We start from the raw sequence: 27,018 nt of genomic DNA, 5'->3' as shown, positions 1-27,018 counted from the left end.
GTCACACACACCTGTGGCCACAGCCTGGATCTTGTCACCTTGAACCCGACCTAGTCCACTTCAGGTCTCTACCTTCTGATAGCAATGTCCATTCTTCCAGTACTTTCATTCCTTAACTCCAGCTGGACTAACCACCAGGCTCAGCAACATCTCACATTCCTCCACTGGCCTGATTCTGCCCCTTCTCTGAGCCCCCTGCTCTCTTTACCTCCTTCTCCATTCGGTTTGCACCACATGATCCGTCACTTCAACCACCATCCTCAACTCCCTCACCCTGTCCTCACCTTGCAACCACTCAGCCAAACCTCAACGCTGATCCAGGCAGCGGTGTGTCTTCTCCACCCCTGCCCTGAGTATACACCTGAACTAGAGGAAACCATACCACCACGTGGACCACTGCCTCCACGAATCCCAGCTCTGATCTCAGCCGGGGGCTCCAGGAAACTTGCCTTTTCTTCTCAGTGTCCTAAACAGCCGGTTTTTCTATCCCTCACAGCATCTCTGCCAACTCTTCACGAAATGCCTAAAACTCGTACCCCACCCCCTCTTCTTTCTATGTCTGGCATCACTTTTTCATCTTCTTTACAGAGAAAACAGTGACACACGTAAGAGCGCCCTCACTGCCCCACCCTGTCACCCTTGACCTTTGCTTCCTCCTGACCTGCTTCCCTCCTGTGAATCCTCCACCTCCTGGGATGAGGGGGGTCTCACTATCAGTGACCCTCCCCTCACCTGGGTCTTTGCTCTGAGTATGTAAGATGCCCAAGGCTCTTCCATCCTAAAATAAATAAAAACAAATAACCCTCATAAACCCAGTTTCCCCTGTACTTAGTATCACCTCTCTTCTCAGTAAAGCAACTGGAAAAAAAAAAAACATTCTGTGTTTTATAATCTTTATTATCTTTACTCCTCAACCCGTCGAGACTTGGCTTCCACCCCAAACACTCCACAAAAAGTAAGGAGAGGTGTCCAGATAAAAAGGGAGGGAGTTCTTGCTCATGATTCTGTTTTCTCAGGAAAGAAGGAAATTAGACGGTTGGTGGAATGCCACAGAGGAAGTGGTGGGCACAGGAGGGGATCAGGCACTGCGAGACAGCACAGGGTCATCGGTCTCTCCTCCAATTCCCCATCCTGACCTTGCCGAGGCAGCAGTTCTGCCAAACATGCTCATCGGCGAATTTCCCATGAAGCCGGGGAGACCGAAGCACCTGATTCCAGGGGTGCATGAGCTGCCCCAAGACTGATTCAAGGGAGAAGAGGGTCTTATAGCCCCATTTCTTCCATTTCCCCATGGCCAACGATGAGCTGAAGCAACTATTATCTTTACTCAGGACCATCGCCTCTAGTCTCCAGTGTTAACACCAACATCTTTTAAGACATAGTCATGATAGACCTAGAACAATACCGGGCTCAGGAGAGCTTCCCCTTCCTCTGGAACTAAGCCTCAGTGTCGGGACTAGTAACAGCCTCCTAACCAGCTGCACTGCACCACGTCTGCCCTGCTCTCACTCCGCAGGTACATTAATCCAGGTTAGTCTCGGCTGGTCTGCCCAGACCCAAGCCATTCTCCTTCTATTCCACGATCAAACCATACGAACGTCAGACCATGTGGACTACACACTCCCTCTCTTCTCGGGTCCTCTGTTCAGGCTACTTCTCCCCTTGGAACATCCTCCCCATACCCTGACCAACATGTTCAGACTAGGTGCTCACTTACCATCTGCTGAGTAAGGGGCGGGAGACAGAGAGGGAAGGGGGAGGAAAGGAGGGGAGGGGGGAGGGAAGGGGGAGGAAGGAAGGGAAGGAGGGAGGGAGGAGGGAGGAGGGTGGTGGGGAGGCGGGGAGGAAAGATCAGAAAAACGTGTCACGTTTTCATTTGGTATGAATGGGTTTTAGCCTCTCATGTGAACCTTGTCATTTTAGAAAGTAAATGGCTGCCCATTAAGCTCACTTTGCAATAATCACCAAACACACCGACCACCGCCCAGGAGTGGCCAGCGGTGAGCCCAGCCCCCGAGATTACTCTCCAGAGCCCTGCCCTCCACTCCGCATTTCTCTGGGTGTGTCCGCCTCTGTGTCTCCAGACGCCCATCACCCCCTTTCGCGTCCTCCTGGCCCCACGTGTCCCCATGTCTGTGTCTCGTGGCCCCACGTCCCTGGGTGTCTCTGTGGCCTGGGTGGGTCTTTCTGAGGTGGCCGCCCTACGCTCCCCCTCCTGCTGCCCTAGTCTTGCCCACAGTGCTATGTATGCTCCCCCAGCCCGTGACAGCCACAGCCACGCCCCTCGCAGTGTCCCAAGGGAGGAGGGGCGTCCCTGCCAGGGGCTCTCTGCCCATCTCCCACCCTGCCTCGCAAGCGCCCGCCCGCCACCCTCACGTGGCTCACATTCAACTGCCGGAAGTTTTGCTGTCAATAAAAGGTTTGAGGATCTCAAAAAAAAAAAAAAAAAAAAAGTGAGAGCCCCACATTACCTAAGTGTCATCGAAATCATTTCTGTAAAACAATTTCATAAACTTGACCCAGGACATAGCCTTGAAATGCCTTTTCAATGAAAGAAAACAAGCCAACACCCCCCATTTGAGAGTTCACTCTGATTTCACTCCCAGCTGACAGCGGACTGGCCCGCTACCTGCTGCGGGAATCGCCACAGCCTCCGGCTTCTGGTCAGCTGAGGCTGCAAGCCTGGAAGTCCTCTGAGTAAAGTCAATGCCATTAGACGACTGGGCGACAGCCACAACTGATTTTTATGGATGTTGTCATGGTTCTGGCATGCAGGGAGGGGAGGGCACACCTACAGCCAACTTCCAAAGCTGACTCACATACTCCCTAGGAGACTATTCACATTTTTATTGTATTTTATTCTATACAAGGCAAATATGCAACTTAAAAAAATTTTTAAATAACTATAATTTATTGAAAAGGTTAAAAAGTTTAATCAAATTTACTATTTAAATAATCGACATGTGACACCAGAAAGGCAATGTCTCTGAAGTTAAGAGAAATGAGAAATTTAACTTAGAGAGGCTATAAAAATAGTAAAGGATTAAGGAATCCGGGGAACTCAAACTGGAAGGTCACAAAGCCCTCTGGCAACTCCCTGGTTTCACTGGTGAACAAGCTGAGGCCAAAGGAGGTGAGGGGACTGGCCCAGGGTCTCAGCACTCTAGCAGGCAGGGGCCGAGGGGATGGACCTATGTCTCCTAAATTCCAACTCAGAATTTGCAAGAGGAGAGTGAAATCTCTCCTTCATATTTAGAAAAGAAATGTACCCGTACAACTCAGACAGATCTTTCCTCAGGAGGCCCAGTGGGTACTCACTCTTCAATGCTGGGGAGATGTCTGCACCCGGGTTGGGTCAGGGTTAGGGGTAGCCCCCAGCTCCCCTCAACCCTAAGGTCAAGACCCTTCCCCTGGAGCTTCCCAGCCTCTACACTGGCAAAGCAGCTGCTACAGAAAACACTTCTCATTTTCAGAGGAGGACCCACCCATGGATCTCTCACAGAAACAAAGCATCAGGGTTCACAGAGGTCCCCTCACTAGACTAGACACACGCCCTTGACTGTCAGCCTCGCCACAGAGCAGCAGAGCTGCCCCTAGATTCACATCCTTCTTCTTCCAGAGCTGCTGCAATAGGCCCTCTGGATGCATCTGGACTGAGCTGCAAATAAACATATTAGTTTTAAGACTTGGTCCCTCCCAGGGGTTATTTCTGTTCCAAGAAATTGACAGAATTTTAAGCTAATGGTAGAATTAGAGAACACACTGTCTGACACATTATAGGTATTCACTAAACATCTGCTGAAGAAATGGTCAAAAGAAGAATGGCCCTGGGGGATGAGAGGCAGCTCTGCTGGTGTAGAAGGATACCTTATGTCCAAGGAAAGAAAGAAGGGCTCTTCACAACAGATGGTCACAACATGTGTCCTCTTTTCAACAGGAGCAGAAGACAGTGGTGAGACAGAAGTTATAAAGCGCCTGCAACCTCCTAAGTCTTTCTCCCACATACTACTTCATTGAATCCTCAGAATAAGAAACCACCCTAGTTCACAGACATGGAAAGTATGACCTGCATTAAATGTAAGTCTTCTGGTTTCTCCAGAGAAGACATACAGATGACTAATAAGCACATGAAAAGATGCTCAACATCGCTAATATTAGAGAAATGCAAATCAAAACTACAATGAGGCACCACCTCACACTGGTCAGAATGACCATCATTCAAAAGTCTACAGGGACTTCCCTGGTGGCACAGTGGTTAAGAATCTGCCTGCCAATGCAGGGGACACGGGTTCAAGCCCTGGTCTGGGAAGATCCCACAAGTTGCGAAGCAACTTAGCCTGTGCGCCACAACTATTGAGCCTGTGCTCTAGAGCCCGTGAGCCACAACTACTGAAGTCCGTGAGCCTAGAGCCCGTGCTCCGCAACAAGAGAAGCCACCGCAATGAGAAGCCCACACGCCGCAACTAGAGAAAGTCCGTGCACAGCAACGAAGACCCAACGCAGCCAAAAATAAATAAATAAAGTCTACAAATAACAAACTCTGGAGAGGGTGTGGAGAAAAGGGAACCCTTCTACACTGTTGGTGGGAATGTAAGTTGTTGCAGCCACTGTGGAAAAGAGTATGGAGGTTCCTCAGAAAACTAAAATAGAATTACCATATGATCCAGCAATCCCACTCCTGGGCATATATCCAGATAAAATTATAATTCAAAAAGATATATGCACCTCTATGTTCACAGCAGCACTGTTCACAGTAGCCAAGACATGGGAACAACCTAAATGTCCATCAACAAATGAATGAATAAAGAAGATGTGGTACATACGTACAATGGACTACTACTCAGCAATGAAAAAGAACAAAATAATGCCATTTGCGGCAACATGGATGCAACTAGAGAGTATCATACTAAGTGAAGTAAGTCAGAAAGAGAAAGACAAATAACATATGATATCACTTATATGTGGAATCTGAAATAGGACACAAATGAACCTATCTACAAAACAGAAACAGACTCACAGACATGGAGAACAGACTGGTGGTTGCCAAGGGGGAGGGGGCTGGGGGAAGGATGAAGTGGGAGGTTGGGATTAGCAGATGTAAGCTTTTATGTATAGAATGCATAAACAACAAGGTCCTACTGTGTAGCACAGAGAACTATATTCAATATCCTGTGATAAACCATAATGGAAAAGAATATAAAAAAGAATGTATGTATAAGTGAATCACTTTGCTGTACAGCAGAAATTAACACATTGTAAATCAACTATGTTTCAATAAAAAAAAATAAAACTGAAAAAAAAATGTTAAGTCCTCTGACTCAAGAGCTCCTAAGTCCCCTTTCCTCTGCTACACCAACACCAAATCTATAGCAACGCCCTACAGCATTTCAGGAAGAGTTTTATCTATCAATGAACCAGCTCATTTTACAGAAGGAAAAACTGATTTAAGGGATACACAGTGGATATGGGAAGGGTAGCTGTCAAATGTTCTCCCTGCAGAACCCAAATCCCTACTGGCTAGACACGAGTATCATCCAGGGAATTTCAATTCCTTCATATATTTTTGTTAAAATAAACAACAGTTTATACTCTAATTGAGAGAGTTCAGGTATTAACAAGGATGAAAGCAGCAGGCTGGAAAAGGTGATCTCAAGATGCTTCCACCTCTTTTAACATAATTATTTCAAGAGTGAAAGTTTATCATTGGGAGCAAGGTTGTTGCAGAGCTGTGGAGGGCGGTGACCTGTGTTCCATCCCCGACCCCACTGCTTCCTGGGCCTTGGTTTCCTCTCATCAAGATGCCGACGCACACACATGGTTCACAATGGTGCCTGCCCCACATGAGTGGAAGTGACTGCACCAGACTGAGGATTATTCCTTACATTTTTTTGCTCACATTGCTTGACACTGTATTCAGGCAAAAGCAAATTCCACATTGAATGTGTCAAAACACGCAAATATTTCCAAGCCAAGATGTTTGCTTCCAAAGATAATCTCTTCAACGACGTTTCAACTATTTTGGCAGAAACCAATGTAATCAACACATTTTTAGTGTCTGCTTCCAAGTTTCAAAAATGTGTGAAAAGGCTCCACAAAATATTCTTAACTGTAAAGACAGCACACATATTTTGAAAATGCTATCTGGTTAAAAAACTGCCTTCCTAAAAGGAAGAGTTAAATTGAGGATAAAAGTAAAAAGTTGATAAAGTTCAAGTGCTAATGCTCTACACTGATGGCTACCTTTAGCAAATGCTCATTTATTTCTTATTCTAATTATGGGGGAAAACTAACACAGATATTACTATTTTTCCTGTATAGTAAAGGATTTTAAACTTGGCATGTCCTTCATTTAACTGAAAAGATACAGGCATTCTATTGCTGATAGAGATCCAATTCTGTGCAACGATTTTATAACTAAACTTTCACAAACTGGGTCATGAAATCCAAATGAAGACTAGAAATTTAAAAATCTATAAACTCATTTTCATTAAAAAAGATGAAATGGTTCAGAAAGAAATGTTAATTAGTCAACTATAAACCAAATGACCTTTGCTTTCAAGATCTAGAGAGCAAAGCTACCGTGGAAAAGTAGAAATATTTAGATTTTACCCTAGTCCTTGAATTCTAAGCACGATTCTATAGCCTAAGATTCATAGAAGACTTGGTTAAAGAAAAAAATACTGAATAAGTATTACATTTCAGTGAGGTTGAATATTAAGGTATTATTCTAACATTTTTGAGATAGTTCTCAATTATTTTGTTTTCATAATTTAGAAAGTCAATGAATGAAAATATCTAACCCATCATTACTCAGATGCTGATAATGTAATTTGTACACTATCCACACCCCTCGCCACCCTTCCCTCCTTGGCTTCTCTCCTGTATGTCACTGCCCTGTTTACTGCAATTCACCAAAGGATGAAAAGGAACATGAACAGAGTTCAGTTTTCAGTAGTTAACACAGCTGTATGACAGGGTGGGACGTTAAAATGACAATAGTCCCCCTTATCCACAGTTTTGCTTCCCGTGGTTTCAATACCCAAAGTCAACCACAGTCCAAAAATATTCAATGGAAAACTCCCAGAATAAACAATTCTTAAGTTTTAAATGGCACGACGTTCTGAGGAGCAGGTTGAGATCTTGCACCATCCCGGTCTGTCCCACTCCCAACAGGAAACATCTCACTAGTCACTACGTGTATGTCTTGGTTACATCAGACTGACTGTTTCAGTATCCCACTGCTTGTGTTCAAGGAACCCTTATTTTACTTAATAACTTAATAACAAAGTGCAAAAGCAGTGATGCTGGCAACTTGGATAGTCTCCTAATGTGCCTAATGTATAAACTTTATCATAGGTATGTAAGAACAGGAAAAAGCACAGTATATACACAGAGGGTTCAGTACTATCCAGTTTCAGGGCTCCACTGGGAGCCTTGGAATGTATCCCCTGTGGGTAAAGAGGGAACAACTATATTAAAGATCCTCATCCCCAAAGCCTTTCAGGTGACCAAGTTTATAGCCACGGTCCCCATCATTTATAATGAACAAACAATGGGATATAAGTGCCTAGTGTTGGTTCAGTATATAACAGGTGCCTAATAAATGTTTGGTAGAGGAATCAAAAAAGAGACGGATGGAGGAAGGGGTGAAAACACTCAACAAAAATGTATGCAATGAAATGAATGGATTTGTAGGAATGTAAAAGTGAAAGAGCTGTATGTGGGGAAAGGTAGGGAAATGACATCAGTTCAAAGTTCAGCTTGGAGATTATTCTGTGTGAGATCCAAGCCCTTCCACGTCCTGGCTGAGTGACTTGAGCAAGTCACTATGTCTCCTGAGGCTCCATGTCCTCCTCTGTAAATGCAGCAAACAACAGAACCATTTCATGATGGTTAAACAGCACAGTGGGGGGTGTCTGGCATGCAGTAGCACTCCACAAATACCATGCCTAATAACAGTCATGTTGTCAACCAGCCCCACATCCTCCTTTTCTGGAAAGTGAAGCCGAGACCCGGAGAAATGAAGAAGGCGTCCAAGGCACACAGCTCTCTGGCGGCAAAGGCTGGCGAGAACTCACACCTCCTGCCTCCGGGCCCGTGATCCACACTGCTTGTCAGAAAACCCACAATGAGGAGAAAACGAAGGGTGAAGCTGGTTCTCAGAATTTAGCATGTTTTCAAGAAACGTGAGAGGGCGCCTGAAACGTACGCAGTGTTCTCACGTTCCGTCATAAGATATTCTGATTCAGTTAAATCCAGGGTAAAGCTTCAACTGGAGATGATTCTAGCACCACAGGGACCCTAGGGTCCACTTGAGAATATGAAGACTGCGCCCTAGCCACAGTCTTGACCATCAGAATCATTGGCCCACGGTGATCCTTTATATTAGAATCACTAGAGTTGACATCCAGGCACCTATATTTTTCTTTTAATATTTATTTTATTTATTTATTTTCTTTAGCTTTTTTTTTTTGTTTTTTATTTTTTGGCTGCATCGGGTCTTAGTTGCAGCAAGCAGGATCTTTCGTTGCAGCGCACAGGCTTCTCTAGTTGTGTCATGCGAGTTTTCTCTCTCTAGTTGTGGTGCACGGGCTCCAGAGCAAGTGGGCTCTCTAGTTTGCTGCAGGTGAGCTCTCTAGTTGAGGCGCACAAGCTCAGTAGTTGTGGCACACGGGCTTAGTTGCCACCAAGCATGTGGGTTCTTAGTTCCCCGACCAGGACTGAACCCTCATTCCCTGCACTGGAAGGTGGATTCTTTACCACTGGTAAGCCCCCAGGCACCTATATTTTTAAAAGCTCCTTAGGTGACACTTACATGTGGTCTGTTAGAGAACCAATGACCTATAAATAGAGAAAACAACAATCTTGGCTGAGAGCAACATCACGGGACTGGGAAGAGGTGGGATGTGTGAAACTCAAGAAAGAAGAATGCTTTGTGGGCACAGCTCAAGGGGAAAGGCAGGACTCCCGTCACTAGTCCAGGGAGCATGTGAGTCAGACAAAGAAGGGTCCCTGCACAAGGTGCAGACCCTGAGCTCATCACTCCCTGTCCCCAAACGTGCTCTGCCTCTGCCACCTCTGTTGGTAACACTCATCCTCCCCATATGAACATCAGCTCTTATAAACATCAACCCCTGCTCCAAGTTCACAGCATCTCCTTCAGAACTCTGACAGCTCATCAAAGTAGGATGCTGTGCCATCATTTAAACTCAGCTACTCCTATCTGCTGTGTTCCCTTAAGGACCTTATTTAACCTGAGTTTCCACTTCTTCCTTCCAAAGAGGAACTGTCTATTTCACCTTTTTAATACAGTTGTTAAGAATGATCAAAAGACACAATGTGTCTGAAAGTGTTTTTCCACTTCCAAAGCAATATGCAAATCTAAGATACTTCCTTTGTTTACTTACACCTCTTTACCCTAGTGAAGTTATCACAGGTTATGAGATTTACATTCAGTAGATGCCCAAGAAGGGGCGGCTGAGCCTGCTCCACAGAACCCCAGGGCCTGGAGGGCCACCCGAGGTTGGCTTACAATGGCAAGGATTAAAGAGGAGATGGGCTGGTCACCTAGACTAAGAATGACAAGTATCACAGGACCTGGGAAGTTCAAGTCAGAGGCTTAAACTAAGTCTAAGCTTAAGATAAGTTCAAAGAATTGTACATTATTCTACTTTGGAGATTAACCCAAACGTCACTGAGCCCAACCCTGCACACAAGTGAATGAGTAAAAATGGCTCAAATAGAGAAGATATGGAAAAGATTTTGAAGGGACACTGTCTTGCAAGGGAATGCTGGCTAACAGGCCATTTCTGGGATGGAATACTAGTGAAGGGGCTGACAGCTCTGATTTGCATCCAATTCTGCAATGAAAAATGGAGAATCCAATGCAAGATAAAGAGGGCCATGCACAGTTCTAACCAAAGATAATTAGGCAGAGTCCACCTCCAAAGCACTGGGAAGAATGCATTTACGAGGAGCAGATGAGCTGTTTGTCTGACTCTGCCACCAAACAGTCTTTATCTGGACCACAGGGAAGTTAAGATGTCAAACTCCTCAGATAAAGACTATCCCTCATCAAAAAGTCAGGCTTCCCTGGTGGCACAGTGGTTGAGAGTCCACCTGCCAATGCAGGGGACGCAGGTTCGTGCCCCGGTCCGGGAAGATCCCACATGCCACGGAGCGGCTGGGCCCGTGAGCCATGGCCGCTGAGCCTGTGCATCCGGAGCCTGTGCTCCGCAACGGGAGAGGCCACAACAGTGAGAGGCCCGGGTACCGCAAAAAAAAAAAAAAAGGTCTACAAACAATAAATGCTGGAGGAGGTGTGGAGAAAAGGGAACCCTCCTACACTGTTGGTGGGAATGTAAGTTGGTGCAGCCACTACGGAGAACAGAAATGGAGGTTCCTCAAAAAACTAAAAACAGAGCTACCATATGATCCAGCAATCCCACTCCTGGGCATATATCCGGAGGAAACTGTAATTCAAAAAGATACATGCAACCCAATGTTCATAGCAGCACTATTTACAATAGCCAAGATATGGAAACAACCTAAATGTCCATCAACAGAGGAATGGATAAAGAAGATGTAGTACATAATCTACAATGGAATATTACTCAGCCATTAAAAGGAATGAAATCATGCCATGTGCAGCAACATGGATGGACCTAGAGATTATCATACTAACTGAAGTAAGTCAGAGAGAGAAAGGCAAATATATGATACCACTTAAGTGTGGAATCTAAAAAAAACGATACAAATGAACTTATTTACAAAACAGAAACAGACTCACAAACTTAGAACACAAATTTATGGTTACCAAAGGGGAAAGTGGGGGGAATGGATAAATTAGGAGTTGGGGATTAACATATACACACTACTATATATAAAATAGATAATCGACAAGGGCCTACAGTATAGCACAGGGAACTCGACTCAATATTCTATAATAAACTTAAATGGGAAAAGAATCTGAAAAACAATGGATATATATAAATATATAACTGAATCACCTTGCTGTACACCTGAAACTAATACAGCATTGTAAATCAACCATACTCCAATATAAAATAAAAAATTTTTTTAAGTGAAAAAAAAAAAAAAAGGACTATCTCATTCAGCATTTTCCTAGAAGATATGAGGCTTTAAAAAGTACCTCCATATCACAATTATTTAACAAATCTGACTACAGGTTTATGACTTATTTTCACATGTATTTTCCATTGAAGTTTCAAAAATCATTAGCTACACAAAGTAGAAAGAAGGGGTAAAATCCTTGGCATGAGTATAATACAAGTGGGAAAAAAGGCTTATGCACCACTAGGAAACAGATTTTATGAGTTTCCACTAATGAAAACATGTGAGGCTTACTTGAAGCCAAATTATGCCAAAAACAGATGGAAAACATATGTGAGCAAAGCAAGTGGTTACATTCATAAACACACAGCAGCCAAGCGGCTTTCTTTTTCACTGACCTTCATGCCAGACCTACATAGACAAGGCCTAGACCGGATGCTTTCTTTTTAAATGTAACCACTGTAAAATGTAAATAGAATGCACGACATAACATTGGCAAGGCGTGTTGGTGGATACAAACAGGAGAACCAGCTTCAGGAGGACCAGCGGCCAAGGCCAACGATGATTGCACAACCAGACCCTTCTAAAACCTCATCTGACCACTGGGCCAAGGATCTCTGCCCAGCAATACAACGGCCTTGCCATGAATGTTTCATGTTCCATATACCACTTACGTCCAGATTTTTTCCTAAAAGGCAAAGTTAGGAACAGCTTAAATGAAAAAGCCATCAGCTGCCAAGTGGTACCATGTACAGAACGTTGCTTGGGTGATGCACTTCTCAGGCAAGTAAATCAATATTCACTTACATTTTAAAGACAAGTAAAAATCCCAGAGAAGCAACTTGTCTAAAGCTAAATATCCATGTTAGGAATAAAGATCACAACTTCCTGGCAGTCTGAGTCATATTCAGATTCCTATGACCCGCTGCCCAAGTGAGTTCTGATTTTAGACTTGGCCGGGGAGTAACTCACATAACAAAGAGACAGAATAGATTTGGGCAGTTTCATCTGTGCCTGTCACCCGCAAAACACACACACACACACACACACACACACACACACAGATACACACACGGAACTGAAAGCAATTATGTCAGTGTCCCTGTGTATGGAAATGGACAGAGAACTAGAATTGGGGTTTTGGATCAGCAATCAAACTTACAGATCAGCAGGTCAGGACTGACTGATCATTGTAGCATCTCCTCCCTACATCTGTCTTGTCATAACTGCTTTTTGATTTAACTTTTGTTTCCAAAGGCTAGTCCATCGGAAAAGTCAAGACACATGAACTACAGAAATTCAAAAGACGTGCATTATCTTAGAGCAGTGGTTCACTAAGTCTTCCAACAGTAACAAAAATGTATAGGGTTTGAAATAAAGGTGGGATTAAAGAATGTACCACCAAAACTAAAATCATAGTAATCAAACCTAAGGCTACAAATGAAATGCACCAAGAACTCTACAGCTTTCACATAAATGAATATGAAAAGAATGTTTACAAAGGACAAATTACAGAACCTCAGCCAGGAGTGAGCACCTGGGGTCCTTGTTTACACATTAAACTCAGGGTCTGTGCTGCACTTACCTCCTTTCCACTTGTGTCCTTGGAAGGAAAGGACACGTTATCACAGAGGGAAGGACATCTCTTTTTTTCAAACTGGAAATGACATGTTGCACGAGGGCAAGATCTCTCCATGTTTTGCTTTTCTTGAACACCGCAGTCATTTTTGGATGGGTCTTCAGAAAACCCACTTTTTTCAAGCACTCTCTCTGTACCATAGTGAAAGGAATTTAAGCTGGCTGCCTTTCGGAAAGAAAAACTATCAGTTCTTCTCTGGAATGTTCTTTCTCTTGGGTTGACATCATCGAAATGGTCCTTCCTCTTTGCACAGTAGGGAGTGCTGTCTTTTTCTGAAATCCTTTCCTCTAGTTCACTAACTTTGACTTCTGTTTCCTGGTGTTGAGGAGGAGAAGGGCTCCCAGGGTGACACCGACTGTTCACCGTCTCATGCTGGACACCCGCTTCCAGAGTGAGGCTGGGGCTGGCACATCCCTCCTGCACCAGCCCCTTGGACCAGGGGGCTGCCTGCTCCCTGGAGAGCAGGATTCTGCTCCTCTTCCCTTCATTTTCAGGGTTTGGCTCTCCTGACTCTGTGTCACCTACAGTTTTCTTGGTCGGTTCTCTTCTAAAGTATTTTCTTCTTCCCGCAGAATGTTTTTCAAGGCTCAGAGGAGTTTTGGCAGGATCTAAATATTGTTCTTCTTTCTCCGCTCGGACACATCCACAGACATTCCCCATGTGATGTGCAGGAAATCACAGTTGCTCGGTGTCACTCATTTCAAAAGCCAGGGCTTACTCAGATCTCCATGCAGTCTAATTCCTCAGACTTCATGACCATCCTTTTTAGCATGAGGCCATTTTGCTTATGAGAAAGGCACCCGCAAGAAATGCCGTGGCATCCTGCCCAGCCGGTCCCTGGGTCTCATTAGACACCCCGTGGCTTACTTCTGGCCACCAATCCTCTTAGACAAACATCACTGCTCACTGTCAAATGACACACTGATGAGCTTTCAAGGCAAACCCTTAACTTTATGGCACGAAAAAATTCTGACCCTTCCTTTACTTTCAGTTTTCTGAAATGCAGTTACACTACCAAAGTTTGAATTAACCTTTGGAACGACTGGTGATTCAGCAAACATGAGCACAAACAGAAAGCAAATCCCAGTCAAACTTAGTTTCAAAGTGCCTTTCAAATTTAGTTTCAGACATTCTCCACCATACAATTTTTTTTCTTAAGAAACACAAACTAATGTTGGCACTTGCCCCCCAAAAAAGGGCTCAAAAACCTCTATAAACTGTACTGACTCTTATTCAAAAATAGCAGCCATAAAAAAAGAACAGGATGATTCAATAGCTGAAGGAGAGGTAATATATGCTAAATGCCTAAAACACTCTATTCAAATTGTCTCTGAAATCAATCTCTTCGAATAGTTTGTCATATTTCTCATATGACAAATTTCCAAGCCATTTCTCTTTTCATGATCATTAGGATTTTCATATGAGGAAATTGATAAATTTTATGATTTAAAGCATGGAACTCTTAGCCAAAAGAAACATCTGTGTGTACTTATACATGAATTAAGGCAGTTGAACTTTACTTGTAACTTTTATAATTGTACCCTAGTTAAATATTACACAGTTTTACCAGGGCCATGGTGTATACATAATAAATCAGTATGGAACCCGATGACCTAAAGTGTGCATATTTCTAACACTGAGTCATCAATATGGTAAAAAGGAAATTAGTATCGCATGACTAGTCTTATGCATAAGCTGACTAGAGCCCAGGAGCCACATCTACTGAAGCCCGCACGCCTAGAGCCCGTGCTCCACAACAAGAGAAGCCACTGCAATGAGAAGCCTGCACACCACAATGAAGAGTAGCCCCAGTGCACCACAACTAGAGAAAGCCTGCAGGCAACAACGAAGACCTAACGCAGCCAAAAATAAATAAATAAAATAAATAAATTTATTTTTTAAAAAAGGAGAGAAAATTGATAATTGCCTTTCTCTAGGCTGTCTTTCGAGTGATCAAACAACAACGAAGACCTAACGCAGCCAAAAATAAATAAATAAAATAAATAAATTTATTTTTTAAAAAAGGAGAGAAAATTGATAATTGCCTTTCTCTAGGCTGTCTTTCGAGTGATCAAAGATGGAACTCATTTTTCTAAATAAAAATATTCAATTAAATAGTCAAGTTAGCAATGTGGCTGATATTTGTCAATAACAGACGTGCATGGTGAGGTTTTCCTTAATCATTTCAAGGGGAAATTAATCTCCAACAGAAAAAAAACTGAATATCCTAGAAGACAAGCTGGTAAAAATAAAGCTTCAGGTTTGTTGGTTTGTTTCTTTTTAATTTGATTTTCAATGTCTTCATTGGCAATGGAACATTATTCAAGAGAATTTCAAAGTATAATGGCTGGTATTTGCACTAACACAATGATAGAGGCAAAACCAGTGATTTGCAACTGCTTCCCGCCCTGCCAAACACAGCAAATGCCCATTTTCAGGCCACTGCACACTGCTCCCTCCCCCAGAAATGGCCCCACTTCAGTCTCTGCCTGGTAACTGGCATTCATCTTGCAAAGCCTATCACTGATAATTTCCTTTATTCTCTAAGACCTTCTTAATCCTACCACAACACACCCTCCTCTACACCCCTATTCTTATTTGTATTGTGATAGACTCATCACCCCAGATTATAGATGGTTTTACAAGCAGTCTCCCAATAGAACAATATACTTCATCATCTGAATGAGACAGGCTTTGCTGCAGTGCTGCAGTGCTTGCACCTGGACACACCTCTCCTCCAGCAACAAAATACAAAGAAACTATATGCGACTAAAAATAACTGCGTGCATTTTGCAGTTGGGGCAAATTCTGGACAAAAGATACAAAGAGCCCAAAAAACCCAGCTGCCACTTTTGAAGAGCCCAGAGCAAAAAGCAGGGTACAGCATGTGCCCCCTGCACTCAACGTCACCCAAGCCACCCCTCCGGCCGGACTCCTGGACACACCCCTACCCTCACCCAGTATAAGGAACAAGCTCATCCCCGCCTCAGGGAACAAGAACAAGCAAGGGAACCTGTTGCTTATTCTCGCTCCCCCTGCTGCAGCAGGGGCCCCAATAAAGCCTTGCCTGAATTTCTTGTTTGGTCTCTAGTCAATTTCTATTGATTAAGGAGGCCAAGAACCCTGGTCAGTAACAATTAGTATCTCTGGATCTAGCGTATGGTAAATAATACAGGATTACTATATTGATAATGCTTACCTTCTGTAACATATTCAACTTGCAATGCTCTAATATTTTTAAATCAATAAATAAGGCTCTGTCTTGGCATAACCAGTAAAATAGTTCTAATCTTAAATTATCATAAGACTAAGAAAAGTATTTCTTTAAATGAAAAGGAACATTTTAATTTTACCAAAAAATTTATATGTTTCATTTTAAATAAATCTTGGTCTAACTTTTAAATACTGGTGATAATTTAACAGTCATAATATCTTGTAACTCAGGTCCTAAAATACACTGGATTTCATAATATATGCCACAGGATCATATTAAGAAGCAAAACTCTTGGGAGTTTGGGATTAGCAGATGCAAACTATTATATAGAGGATGAATAAACAACAAGGTCTTACTGTATAGCACAGGGAACTATATTCAATATCCTGGGATAAACCACAATGGAAAAGAATATGAAATAGAATGTGTATATGTATATAACTGAATCACTCTGCTGTATAGCAGAAATTAACACAACACTGTAAATCAACTATACGTCAATAAAATAAATGCTAAAAAAAAGAAACAAAACTTCTTTGATACTTCTGTGGCTAGTCCTCTTCTGTCCTCCAAAGACACCTGAACCCCAAAAAGCTTTCTTAATATGTAATTCTTTTTTGAATGATCTTTTGCTTTACAATTCTTTCAATTTAGGGTCTAACCATACTGCCTTTAATTTCCAACCATTTACTCACATTTTGGTCTGTTACTTTCTGGTTTCTTCTCCCAGGAACTTGGGGGGATCTTCTCCAAGGTCCCCAATGTCTTGTCTTTTTCCTAGACAAAACTACTAACCCGTACTCAATCTTAACTTTTTCAGGCTCTCTGGTGGCATTTCACACTGCTCACCGTTCCTTTCTACTTGCAATTATCTTCCCTTGGTTTCGTCAATACTACGTTTTCTTGTTACTACAATTAGAAATGAAGAATGCTGTTCTATCTATTGGGAGAATGTTGGTAAAACTGACTATCATCTAGGGCCGTGATGAATCTATCTCAATATAAATAAAAAGAGGGATGTAGAGGAGTGTTGTAGGATCAGGAAGGTGTTAGAGAAAAAGGGAGATGCTCACTGATATTAGAGATAGGTTTTGCCAGATGGATGCCAGCTGCCAGCCAGAGGTCTCCAACTGTTTCTTTTCTGTTTCCCCAGATGGAACGTCTTCCTCCTGCACCCCTAATCATGGGCCTTTCCCAAATTTCTGTCCTTTGCCCTCTGCTCTTCTCCACACATGCTCTTTCCTTGGATCCTCTGAAGATCCCTTCTCTCTGACAGATTCAAGGACCACTTGTAATCTGGAAACTCCCAGGTTTATCACCTGTACCTCTGACTCCCCAGTTCTGCTCTGCTCACACATTTCCAGCTGCTCAGCAGACAGAGGCCCAGGGTATCCCACCCGAACGTCAAACCCACGCAGAAGGTCATTACCTTTCCCTTTCCCCTCACCTCCATTACTGGTTCATATCTCCCAGGCTTAACCGTTCAGAGCCATCTTTAATCCCCCTCCTTCATCCTCCACGCCCCGTCACCAAGTCCCTTCCTTTCTTTCTTCAAAACACCACCGCCTGGATTCAACTTTTCTTCCCCATCTGAGTCCTGCCTGGCCTCTATCACTCCACTCGGAGGGCACCACCTCAGCCTCTCAGCTTATAACCCTGACTATGGCCTGTGATCATTTCTGGTTTTTTTTACTGGAGCCCACAGAATGGTTAGGTGACTTGCTCGATGCCTTCATGGCCACAGATAAAAGAGCCAACGATGACACTCAGCTCTCCCTCCCTCCAGAGCCTGGGTGTGCCCCACAGGGGTTCCCACTCTGACCTTCAAAATCCAGACTCAGCCTGTATCACCAGCTGTCAGTAACGAAGGGATTGGTTCCATCCAACAGGCCTCTAACCTCCCTATATGGGGCTCTTGCATTTTCAACCCTATAAGTTCTGGATCCCTGAGAAAGCTGCTGAGAAACATCATGTGAAATCTGCTTTTTTGGCCAGTTCTAGCTAGACTTCACCTGTGCTGGTAACAAGGTCTGGGGTCTGGCTCCATGACCAAATCTCTGCCTTGGATAAGTACTCAGTACCCCAGGTCCCCTAAGTATGGGGTCCTCTAGTAATGAGGGTCCTGCTTCCACTTCCTGATACTGGATCTCCCAGCCATCAATAGCCCAGCTGAGTGGACATTCACCTGTATTAGCTGCCCTGTCGTCTGGCAGGCTGACACCTGGTTACCTGGTCTCCTGGGACCTGGGTCTCCTCCTCCGAATTCCTACCGCTGCAACTCTGTTGCCTGTCCAGGTCCTGGAACCTACAAGACTCTACTTCCTATACCTGTCCATCCCTGCCAGATTTATCCTGTTCCCAAATGAGCCCTGACTACATTATTTTCCACCATTCTCCTACAAACCCTGTATCCCAGTCAAATTTTTTAAAGATTAGAAATAAGTCTCCTTCCTCCCAAAATTTGGTCCAAAACCCCAGCTCCTTTCTGAAGTTGGCAAGTTCTCTCTTCCTCCTGCAAGGTCCACCACACAGCCGTCAATCAGTAAGACCCGCTGTGTGCCTACTACAGGCCAGGCTCTGCATGCTGCACACACAATGCTGCGTGGTCACACAAGGGATTGACAAACCCAAAGCCAGTTCTAAAACTAGGACTCACCTTAAATCAAATGAAGATGATTTTTTTTAATGCATCATTTTATAAAAACCAAAGATCAATATCAGCCTTAAACTGGCACTGGTAATTAGATAATAATTCATAGTTAATACATTTGCCTTTACTCTCCTTAAACCTAGTTTGAGAAAGTGCAGCTGTACAGGAAACATGGATGGTTCTAGTTCAAGAGATGTCTTTATGAGAACGATACTGCCACCTAGTGTCTATAAAACTAGGAGAAAACAGCTGGCATAGTTGAGAAACTGTAATATCAATGAAACCCATTCAAAATAAGGATTGAATCATAAAACTTTTATGTATCTAAATCAGGCAGTGCTGGCCAATAAACAAAGAAATGTGGCTACATTAAAAAAATGGGAATCTCTGTCTTTGAACACTGAGATTACAAGTATTTTAAGCTTTCAACAACATGAAATGGGGTGCCAAGTTCATTAGCAGCATGTTACTGAGAGGAACAATACAAATATATTGTATAAGAAACAAAGCCTAAACGTCATATGATGTCACTTATAAGTGGAATCTAAAAAAAATGATACAAATGAACTTATTTAAAAACAGCAACAGACTCACAGACTTAGAAAACAAACTTACAGGTTACCAATTAGAAAACAAACTTACCGTTACCAAAGGGGAAGGTGGGGGAAGGGACACATTAGGAGGTTGGGATTAACATATTCACACTACTATATATAAATAGATAAACAACAAGGACCTACTGTACAGCACAGGGAACTCTACTCAAAATTCTGTAATAATCTATATGAGAAAAGAATTTGAAAAAGAATGGATATATGTATATGTATAACTGAATCACTTTGCTGTACACCCGAAACGAACATAACATTGTAAAGCAACCATACTCCAATATAAAATTTAAAATTAAATTTTAAAAGAAAGAAAGAAAGCCTGAAATTTATCTTCCTCCTTTGGATGTGAATGCATAATTCACCCTTCATATGAACCACTTGAAAACTAGCAATGAGGCTAAAAGAAATGACAGTTAAGAAAATCAGGCTTACCTGAAAGTGCAAAATTATTGTCCATATTAATCCCAAAGTCAATTTGGGATTTCCATCTGTTATGTCATCATTTCTAATGTTCACTAATTTCACCTGTTTTGTATGTGAAGAAGAGATAAAACAAAATATTTTTCAAACCAGCACGAGTTATTTTTACCTACATAAAAGTGATTCAAAATTACAGATACAAAAAAAAAGCCTGAATAACAGTAATCCTTAAATTACTGTTTTACCCCCATCCCCACTCATTTTAGATTGCAAATAATAGAGGAACTACAAAGGAAAAAAATCAATATTATTTTGGTTTTGTCTTCTACGGCAAGTATTAGAAGTACACTTGTCAAAACAAAAACACAATTCAAGCGACAAGTCCTAAATACTTAAGATTTTTAAATTAGAAATAATTTTGTCTTGAAAATAAGCGTTATTTTACAATTAAGTAGGAAACTATTCTGAACTATCAAATAGTTTTAACAACTTTCTTACACTTCGGTTATAGTGTTTAAAAAAAAAAAACTAGCATTATTATTCTGTTTGTCTACCATAGATTACTACCAAGATAAGTAACTAAATAACTCACTGGACATTTGGAAGACTGTTCAAAACTTTAAAAATAATACAATAATCAGACTTAAAGCTTATCAACTGTCCAATTATGCATTCAGGTAAATAAATGTAAGGATGATATTTAACATTTACTTCCTGGTAAAAGAATTAAATATCTATCATGAATTCAAGACAATGATACCTAACATTTTACTTCCTGGACAAATCACTGCCAAAAATATTTCAACAAGGAGACATAATTAACCATTAGTCCTTCTATAAACTTCCACTAGAATTAAGAATAGTAAGGCAAATACCAATATCATTTAAAATATAAGCACTGAGTATTTGCTAGAATTTAATAACTAAAAGCACTTTGATGCTCATAATAAACTAAACGAAGGACTAATAAACAGATAGTGTTTCCTGCTCCTCCTTGCCCCCTTCTCCTCTCTTCTTCCTACTCCATTAAAAAGCGAAATTGTCGCCACCTCTGATTTCTCACTGTTTTCAGTAACTTTCAATTATCCTGAGTTTCTTTGACTCCTCCTTTTTCTACTAATTGAAAATTACCAATTATTTGCCTTATATCTCTATAATACACAATGCTACCAAATCAAGATCAAATCCAATACGTTGTTCATTCTTTTCCACCATTTCTTCTGAAACCTCAAGCCAGTCGGGGATTGTTGTCAGAACTGTTTTATTTTTAACTACTTCTAGATCATCCAGTTGTATCTACTTATAAAAAATAAACTATTGCTTCCTCACTACTATGTATTAAAAATATATATGCAAAGTTTTTAAAAAGTATTATGTAAACTACCTTTTATAAAAATAAGGTAATTTTAATAAAAAATAAAGTATTGTCTCCCCACTACTCAGAACTGTTCATAGACATTCTTAACATTCTGTTGCTACTAAAATGTCATTAAATTCCTAGGCAAAAGCATTCCAGTTCCAACAGAAGGAAAATCAGTAGCTCCTATTCAGATGGAAATGTAGCCACTTACACCTACTATTAACCTCCTTTTCTTTGGAACAAATGTTTAAAAACATTTTAAAACATCTGTCTCATGAAAGCACAAGTTTAATGATTATAATTCACAGTCAAATTCAACCTTTTCATTCCCTGACATGGTCTTATGCATATTTATTCAGTCACGTATGTTTATATGATTACAGTCTTTGAAAAACATCATACCTGGCGTCTTTTCAAATAGTCAAGTGCAATTTGTACATTCTGTAGTCTGTGAAAACGCATCCGACCTTTCTCTCTGGGCTAAGAATAGAAAAATGCAGGGTATAAAAAACACTGTATTTTCTGATACCACTGATCATGCCAAATACACGTATGCTGAATATACTATATAAATATACTGTATGCTCATCTTAATATGTCAAAACATTATTTACTGCTCGGGTAGATCCATTAAATTTTTTAATGATATTTTAAATTTTTTGCATTATCTGAGATTGAATTTAAACTTGGGATTTTTCTGAGTATTTTTTATTTTAAACTGATCTTTTATTCCAAATATTTAAACGAAAGAAAAAGAGAAAATACCACGGAACATATACACTTTTCATATTCACTATCTTATAATTCTAGCCTACAGTTATTTAGCTACAGATGCACAAAAAGAATTAAATACCATTCCCCATTTTGCCTTCTTAGTAAACTTTAAATCAAGAAGGTTTTTATAATTATATATGTATGGCATGTTAATGAAAATGAGGTAAAGTAACATGCAGTTAGTATAAAAATCACCAAGAAGGAGAAAGACAGTGGAGGTTTACTTAGCCATGATAGAGGAAGATAGAAAAGCAATTAGGGCCATGTAATATATTTCCTCTTTATTTTATTTTCGTTTTGCACAAAATCGGTTGGACTCGATAATAGTTTTACACTGCTTGGGGATGGACATGATGATTTGCTGTCTCAGGAAAACTGACAAACCGTTAACTCTTTTCCTTGATACCATTTCCCTTAAGAAATGTCACAAGTTAGCAGAAGGAAAACATAAGGAAACAGACCTGAGAAAATGTTCAACAAAAATACAAAGAATGGAGCTGAAATTTACCACATAAAATCTTCCAAAGGGAAAAAAAGAAAAAAGAAAACTGACAGCTGAGCTGCTCAAACATGAATAGTTTGCTGAAGCCAAAGGCAGCAGAATTAAAACAGACAGCAGACCACAGAATGGGAAAATAAGTTCCATATAACAGGAGAAATGATGGTGATGAATTCCCCACTGGATCCACAAAAACACAAATCCCAATAAAATCAGGGGGCTCTAGGGACATGATGACAAAAGAAGCACATCTGTCTTGCAAAGGTAGGCTGAGTCAGTTGAGTGTCACTGGATTAAACAGCTCTGTGAGCTCTGTCAGGATTCTAGCATTTTAAATATTCCCCCCTAAATAAAACGAGACATATAAGGTAGGTAAAGAATGTCCCTCAAATACCTACTGCCAGTAGGAATGATTTAAAGTATAATCTTAAACATTAAATAAACGTCCATAAGTTCCTTCAAATAAAACAAAAGACAGTTATGTTGGAAATATTAATTTCAGAAGTGGAACAGATTTGCATTAAAATTAGTGGGCTGGTTGTAAGATTTCCATACTTATACAAAAGGTATATAAATTTCTTTAGCTCAAATGCCATCCTGTAATTTAAGCACATATGTTCAAATACCATGCAGTGCACAGAAATACAGAAATAAATTTAAAGAGAAAATATGTCCTTTGTCCAAGTTGCTGGTTCACACACATCCATCTCCCTGTGGGTTTTGGTCCTTTCTGTAGTTTTCTAAAAAGGAGCCCAAACCCGTGGGTTACTCTATCGTGTTAGCGCTCACCGCATGTAAGGCTAGGTTAGTGGAGTTACGGGGGCCGACACCTACCCCCTTATCCTCATCCTCCACATCCTCATGCTGTTCATATTCGCATGCTTCTGTGGCACTCACCAATCGTAAGGTCTTCAAAAAATCTCGTTCCCTTGGCTAATGAATATAACAGACAGAAGACAGGACAGCAAAGACACAAGACAGACCAGAAATGAAAAGAAGAGCATGAACAGAACTTAATGAAGGAGACCAGGTAACCAAGAAGGGGGAGAAATGTTCACAAAAAAGGAGATGACGCCTGTGGAGGGGTTAGACCATCTGTCAGAAAGTGATGCTTATTTCCTTGCTATTTGTGAGTCTTTTAATAGGGGGTTATATTATGCATCCAACTTCTGATAAGAAAAGAAAAAACAAAAAACCCAAAGGTAAAAAAGAACAGAAGTAGTATTTTAATTATAGAATTCATTATATAAGCAAGGTCATCAAAGTACTTCCATCTCCCAAATGCACATCATTTAAAGTCTGAAAATGCTTCATAATCTAACCAGAACTCTTTTTCCAGGCAGAATTCACAGCAGCTCAAAAGACGAATGCTGCAAAACTCTGAACAGTCTGTGCTGAAAACGTATTAGTCATATGCAAAAAGGATTACATGTTCTTCAAAATAAATTATGAAATTTAAAACTTACCAAGGTGTCTCCTGAAAGAACCTCTAAAAGAGAGATCAAATTGTGTCCGTCCCTCAAGTCTTCATAGAGATCATTCACGTGTTTTCGAACCTACGCAGAAAAAAGCAATTTAAAATTTTCGGTCCTAGAACCCAGATCACCCTTAAGACTCAAACAAGAAAGGGGACAAGGAGAAAACATTCCTTCATGTACATGTGTTCATTAATGTAGTGTTTTTAAAAATATTAGTATTCTCTTACTACTTAAAAAATACAATTTAAAAACTAAAAAAGTGGGCTTCCCTGGTGGCGCAGTGGTTGAGAGTCCGCCTGCCGATGCAGGGGACGCGGGTTCGTGCCCCGGTCCGGGAAGATCCCACATGCCGCGGAGCGGCTGGGCCCGTGAGCCATGGCCGCTGACCCTGCGCGTCCGGAGCCTGTGCTCCGCAACGGGAGAGGCCGCAGCGGTGAGGGGCCCGCGTACCGCAAAAAAAAAAAAAAAAAAAAAAACCTAAAAAAAGTAAATTTCAGATTAATAATTCATACAAGTAAAACTGTTAAATTTTTAACACAACAGAATAAATAAAAATCTGGACAACTACATAGAGTTACAATTTCCAAAATACAGGCAATGCCCTGACCTGAATCATGATTCCTGATACAGCAACCAAAGCCACCTCAGCAAGAGGGGTGAGTTTTTATCCCCCGGTTGGTCTTCCTAATCTCTGGGCCACAAAATCCAGGATGCCAGAGGCACACACTCCACACTTTAAAAATTCACAGATGTAGGCTGGGGAAAGGGTACATGAGACTCTGTATACTATTTTTGAAAATTCCTGTGAGTCTATGATAATTTCAAAATAAAAGGTTTTTAAAAATTCATATATGTGAGGTCATAAGACCTCTGTCCAAAATTCTGCACAGCCTAAATCTTCCTGCGGTAGAGAGTTTTCTTTCTTTTTTTTTTTTTTGATAACTTCTTTTTTAATATTTTACTTTACATTGAAGTAATTTGATTTACAATGTTGGGTTAGTTTCAGGTGTACAGCAAAGTGATTTAGTTATACATATACATATACCTATTCTTTTTCAGATTCTTTTCCCATATAGGTTATTACAGAGTATTGAGCAGAGTTCCCTGTACTATGCAGTAGGTCCTTGTTGATTATCTATTTTATACATAGTAGTGTATATATGTTAATCCCAACCTCCTAATTTATCCCTCCCAGTGGAGGGTTTTCATAACCACATTTACACTAGCTGCAAGTTAACAGGCCTCGTTTAAGTTTCTGATCTTAGAGCTCAAACCACCAAAGATTTCCCCAAAATTCTTCTAGTTGGCCACGCAGGGACACTTCCTGTGAATGAATGCTTGGCCCACTGTAAGGTGTCTGCCAGACAGACAAGGACAGAGTAGGCTGTGAGAATGGCTGTCCCACAGTGGGCTGGTTCATCTCCACGTTTTCACCTCTGGGCGATTCTGGGCTGCGTTACTTTGCGCTGCTCTCAGGAAAGGCATCAAGGAAGTGGTCCAGAAAGAGGCAGAGACCAGCATCCCCCTTGCATCACTTGGGCACAGCCCTACAGGCTCTCTGTCTGTGTGGTACACTCTGGAGGTTTATACACATGAGTCAAACTCCTTTGCGCTTGCAAAATGTCAAGTGAATATACAGCAGAAAGTAATACAGAGATCCAAAGTATAGTCAAAACTCTCTGACTACAGAGCAACCAGCAAGAAAGGGCCTAATGGAAACTAGAAGCAAGCCTTTGATGGGTAAGCCTTCTGCGTCTAAAAAAGAAGCAAAATTTTATTATCTTAACTGACCATCTACATGTTTTGTAGTGTGTTTTATTGTCAGAAAATATTTTTGATTAGTGAAGAAAAAACTTCCCTTAAGAGTTTCATATCAAATTTACCACCTCCTATAACAGTATTTTGGGACTTTCTGCCTAAGTCACAGAACCTTTTAATATTCCATTAATTTAATATTCAATTATCCATCTATGCATCATTACAAGAAATATAGGCATTAAACTCGGGCCCAACAGCTCTAAGTAATTGCTAATTCCAATAGTACCTATAAAGTGGCAAGGAAAACTGAAACAAATTACTTTTAACCAAGTGTCCCCATTTTCACAAGCTGACATTTTTATTTTGATTTCCTAATTCCCAAGGAATATCAGCTGACTCTTTGGTGTCACAAGATACAACAGCAATAGAAAGCTGAGCTGCTCAAACATGAATAATTCATTTTTCTAAAAAAAAGAGCATATCATAACACATTTCAGGCAATCCTTATTTAGAAAATCTATACATATCCAAATAAGTTACAAAGAGATTATTCCTTCCATTAAATATTGGGTTGGCCAAAAAGTTTGTTCGGGTTCTTCCATAAGATGCTACGGAAAAACTTTTTGGCCAACTCAATATTTACCTTCCATTCAATAAATACCATTAAATGACAATCCCCTGAAGTACTCAATTACATTTCAGAGATGAACCAATTTCCAAGGATCTTTTCAGGAACAAATCTATGACATACATGACACACATGCATGCAGAAAACAACTTTATGAAATGAGTACTAATACTTAATTTTCTACTCACATACTAGAGCACTGTAAGAATTCACTTGGTCTCATTCCAAGCCATGAGCTTGAATTTATAAGCCTAAGGGCCTACTTGAAAACAAGACAGCGGATGTCCATAGATGGATGAATGAATAAAGAAGATGTGATATATACACAGTGGAATATTACTCAGCCAGTAAAATGAAATCTTGCCATTTGCAACAACATGGACCTTGAGGGAATTAGACTAAGTGAAATAAGTGAGACAGAGAAGAACAAATACCATATGATTTCACTTGTAAGTGGAATCTAAAAATCAACAAATGAGCAAATGAAACAAAACAAAAATCATAGATACAGAGAACAGAATGGAGGTTGCCAGAGGGGAAGGGGTATGGGGAGTGGGTGAAACAGGCAAAGGGGAATCAAAACATACCAACTTCCAGTTATAAAATAAGTAAGTCATGGGGATGTAACGTACAGCATGGTGTCTATAGTCAATAATATTGTAGCACATACTTGAAAGCTGCCAAGAGAATAAATCCTGAAAGGTAACTTTGTCTGGTGATGGATCGTAACTATAGATTTTTGTGGTGATCATATTGCAATGTATACAAATATCAAATCATGATGATGTACACCTGAACCCAATACAATGTTATCTGTCAATAATACCTCAACTAAAAAAAACAAGGCGGGCTTCCCTGGTGGCGCAGTTGTTGAGAGTCCGCCCGCCGATGCAGGGGACGCGGGTTCGTGCCCC

At 41.0% G+C, this 27,018-nt stretch overlaps 1 protein-coding gene across 4 annotated transcripts in view; it reads right to left on the bottom strand.

The window, feature by feature from the left end:
- Positions 1-27,018, bottom strand: part of DST (dystonin) — a 512,931-nt gene that overhangs the window by 219,657 nt on the left and 266,256 nt on the right. For 2 of the 4 annotated variants that reach the window (XM_055079784.1, XM_055079785.1), the window contains exons 6-9: positions 23,707-23,796; positions 23,075-23,173; positions 21,370-21,447; positions 19,620-19,712 (exon numbers count right to left, since the gene is read on the bottom strand). In XM_055079784.1, coding sequence (XP_054935759.1) covers positions 19,620-19,712; positions 21,370-21,447; positions 23,075-23,173; positions 23,707-23,796 — 360 coding nt within the window. The remainder of the gene's footprint in view (positions 1-19,619; positions 19,713-21,369; positions 21,448-23,074; positions 23,174-23,706; positions 23,797-27,018) is intronic. The other 2 variants (XM_024121802.2, XM_007107817.4) reach the window with 1 other exon arrangement.

This window comes from Physeter macrocephalus, chromosome 18 (assembly GCF_002837175.3).
Source record: "Physeter macrocephalus isolate SW-GA chromosome 18, ASM283717v5, whole genome shotgun sequence".
Taxonomy (NCBI): domain Eukaryota; kingdom Metazoa; phylum Chordata; class Mammalia; order Artiodactyla; family Physeteridae; genus Physeter; species Physeter macrocephalus.
The sequence above is the reverse complement of the archived record's forward strand: the minus strand, read 5'-3'. Positions and strand labels throughout refer to the sequence as shown.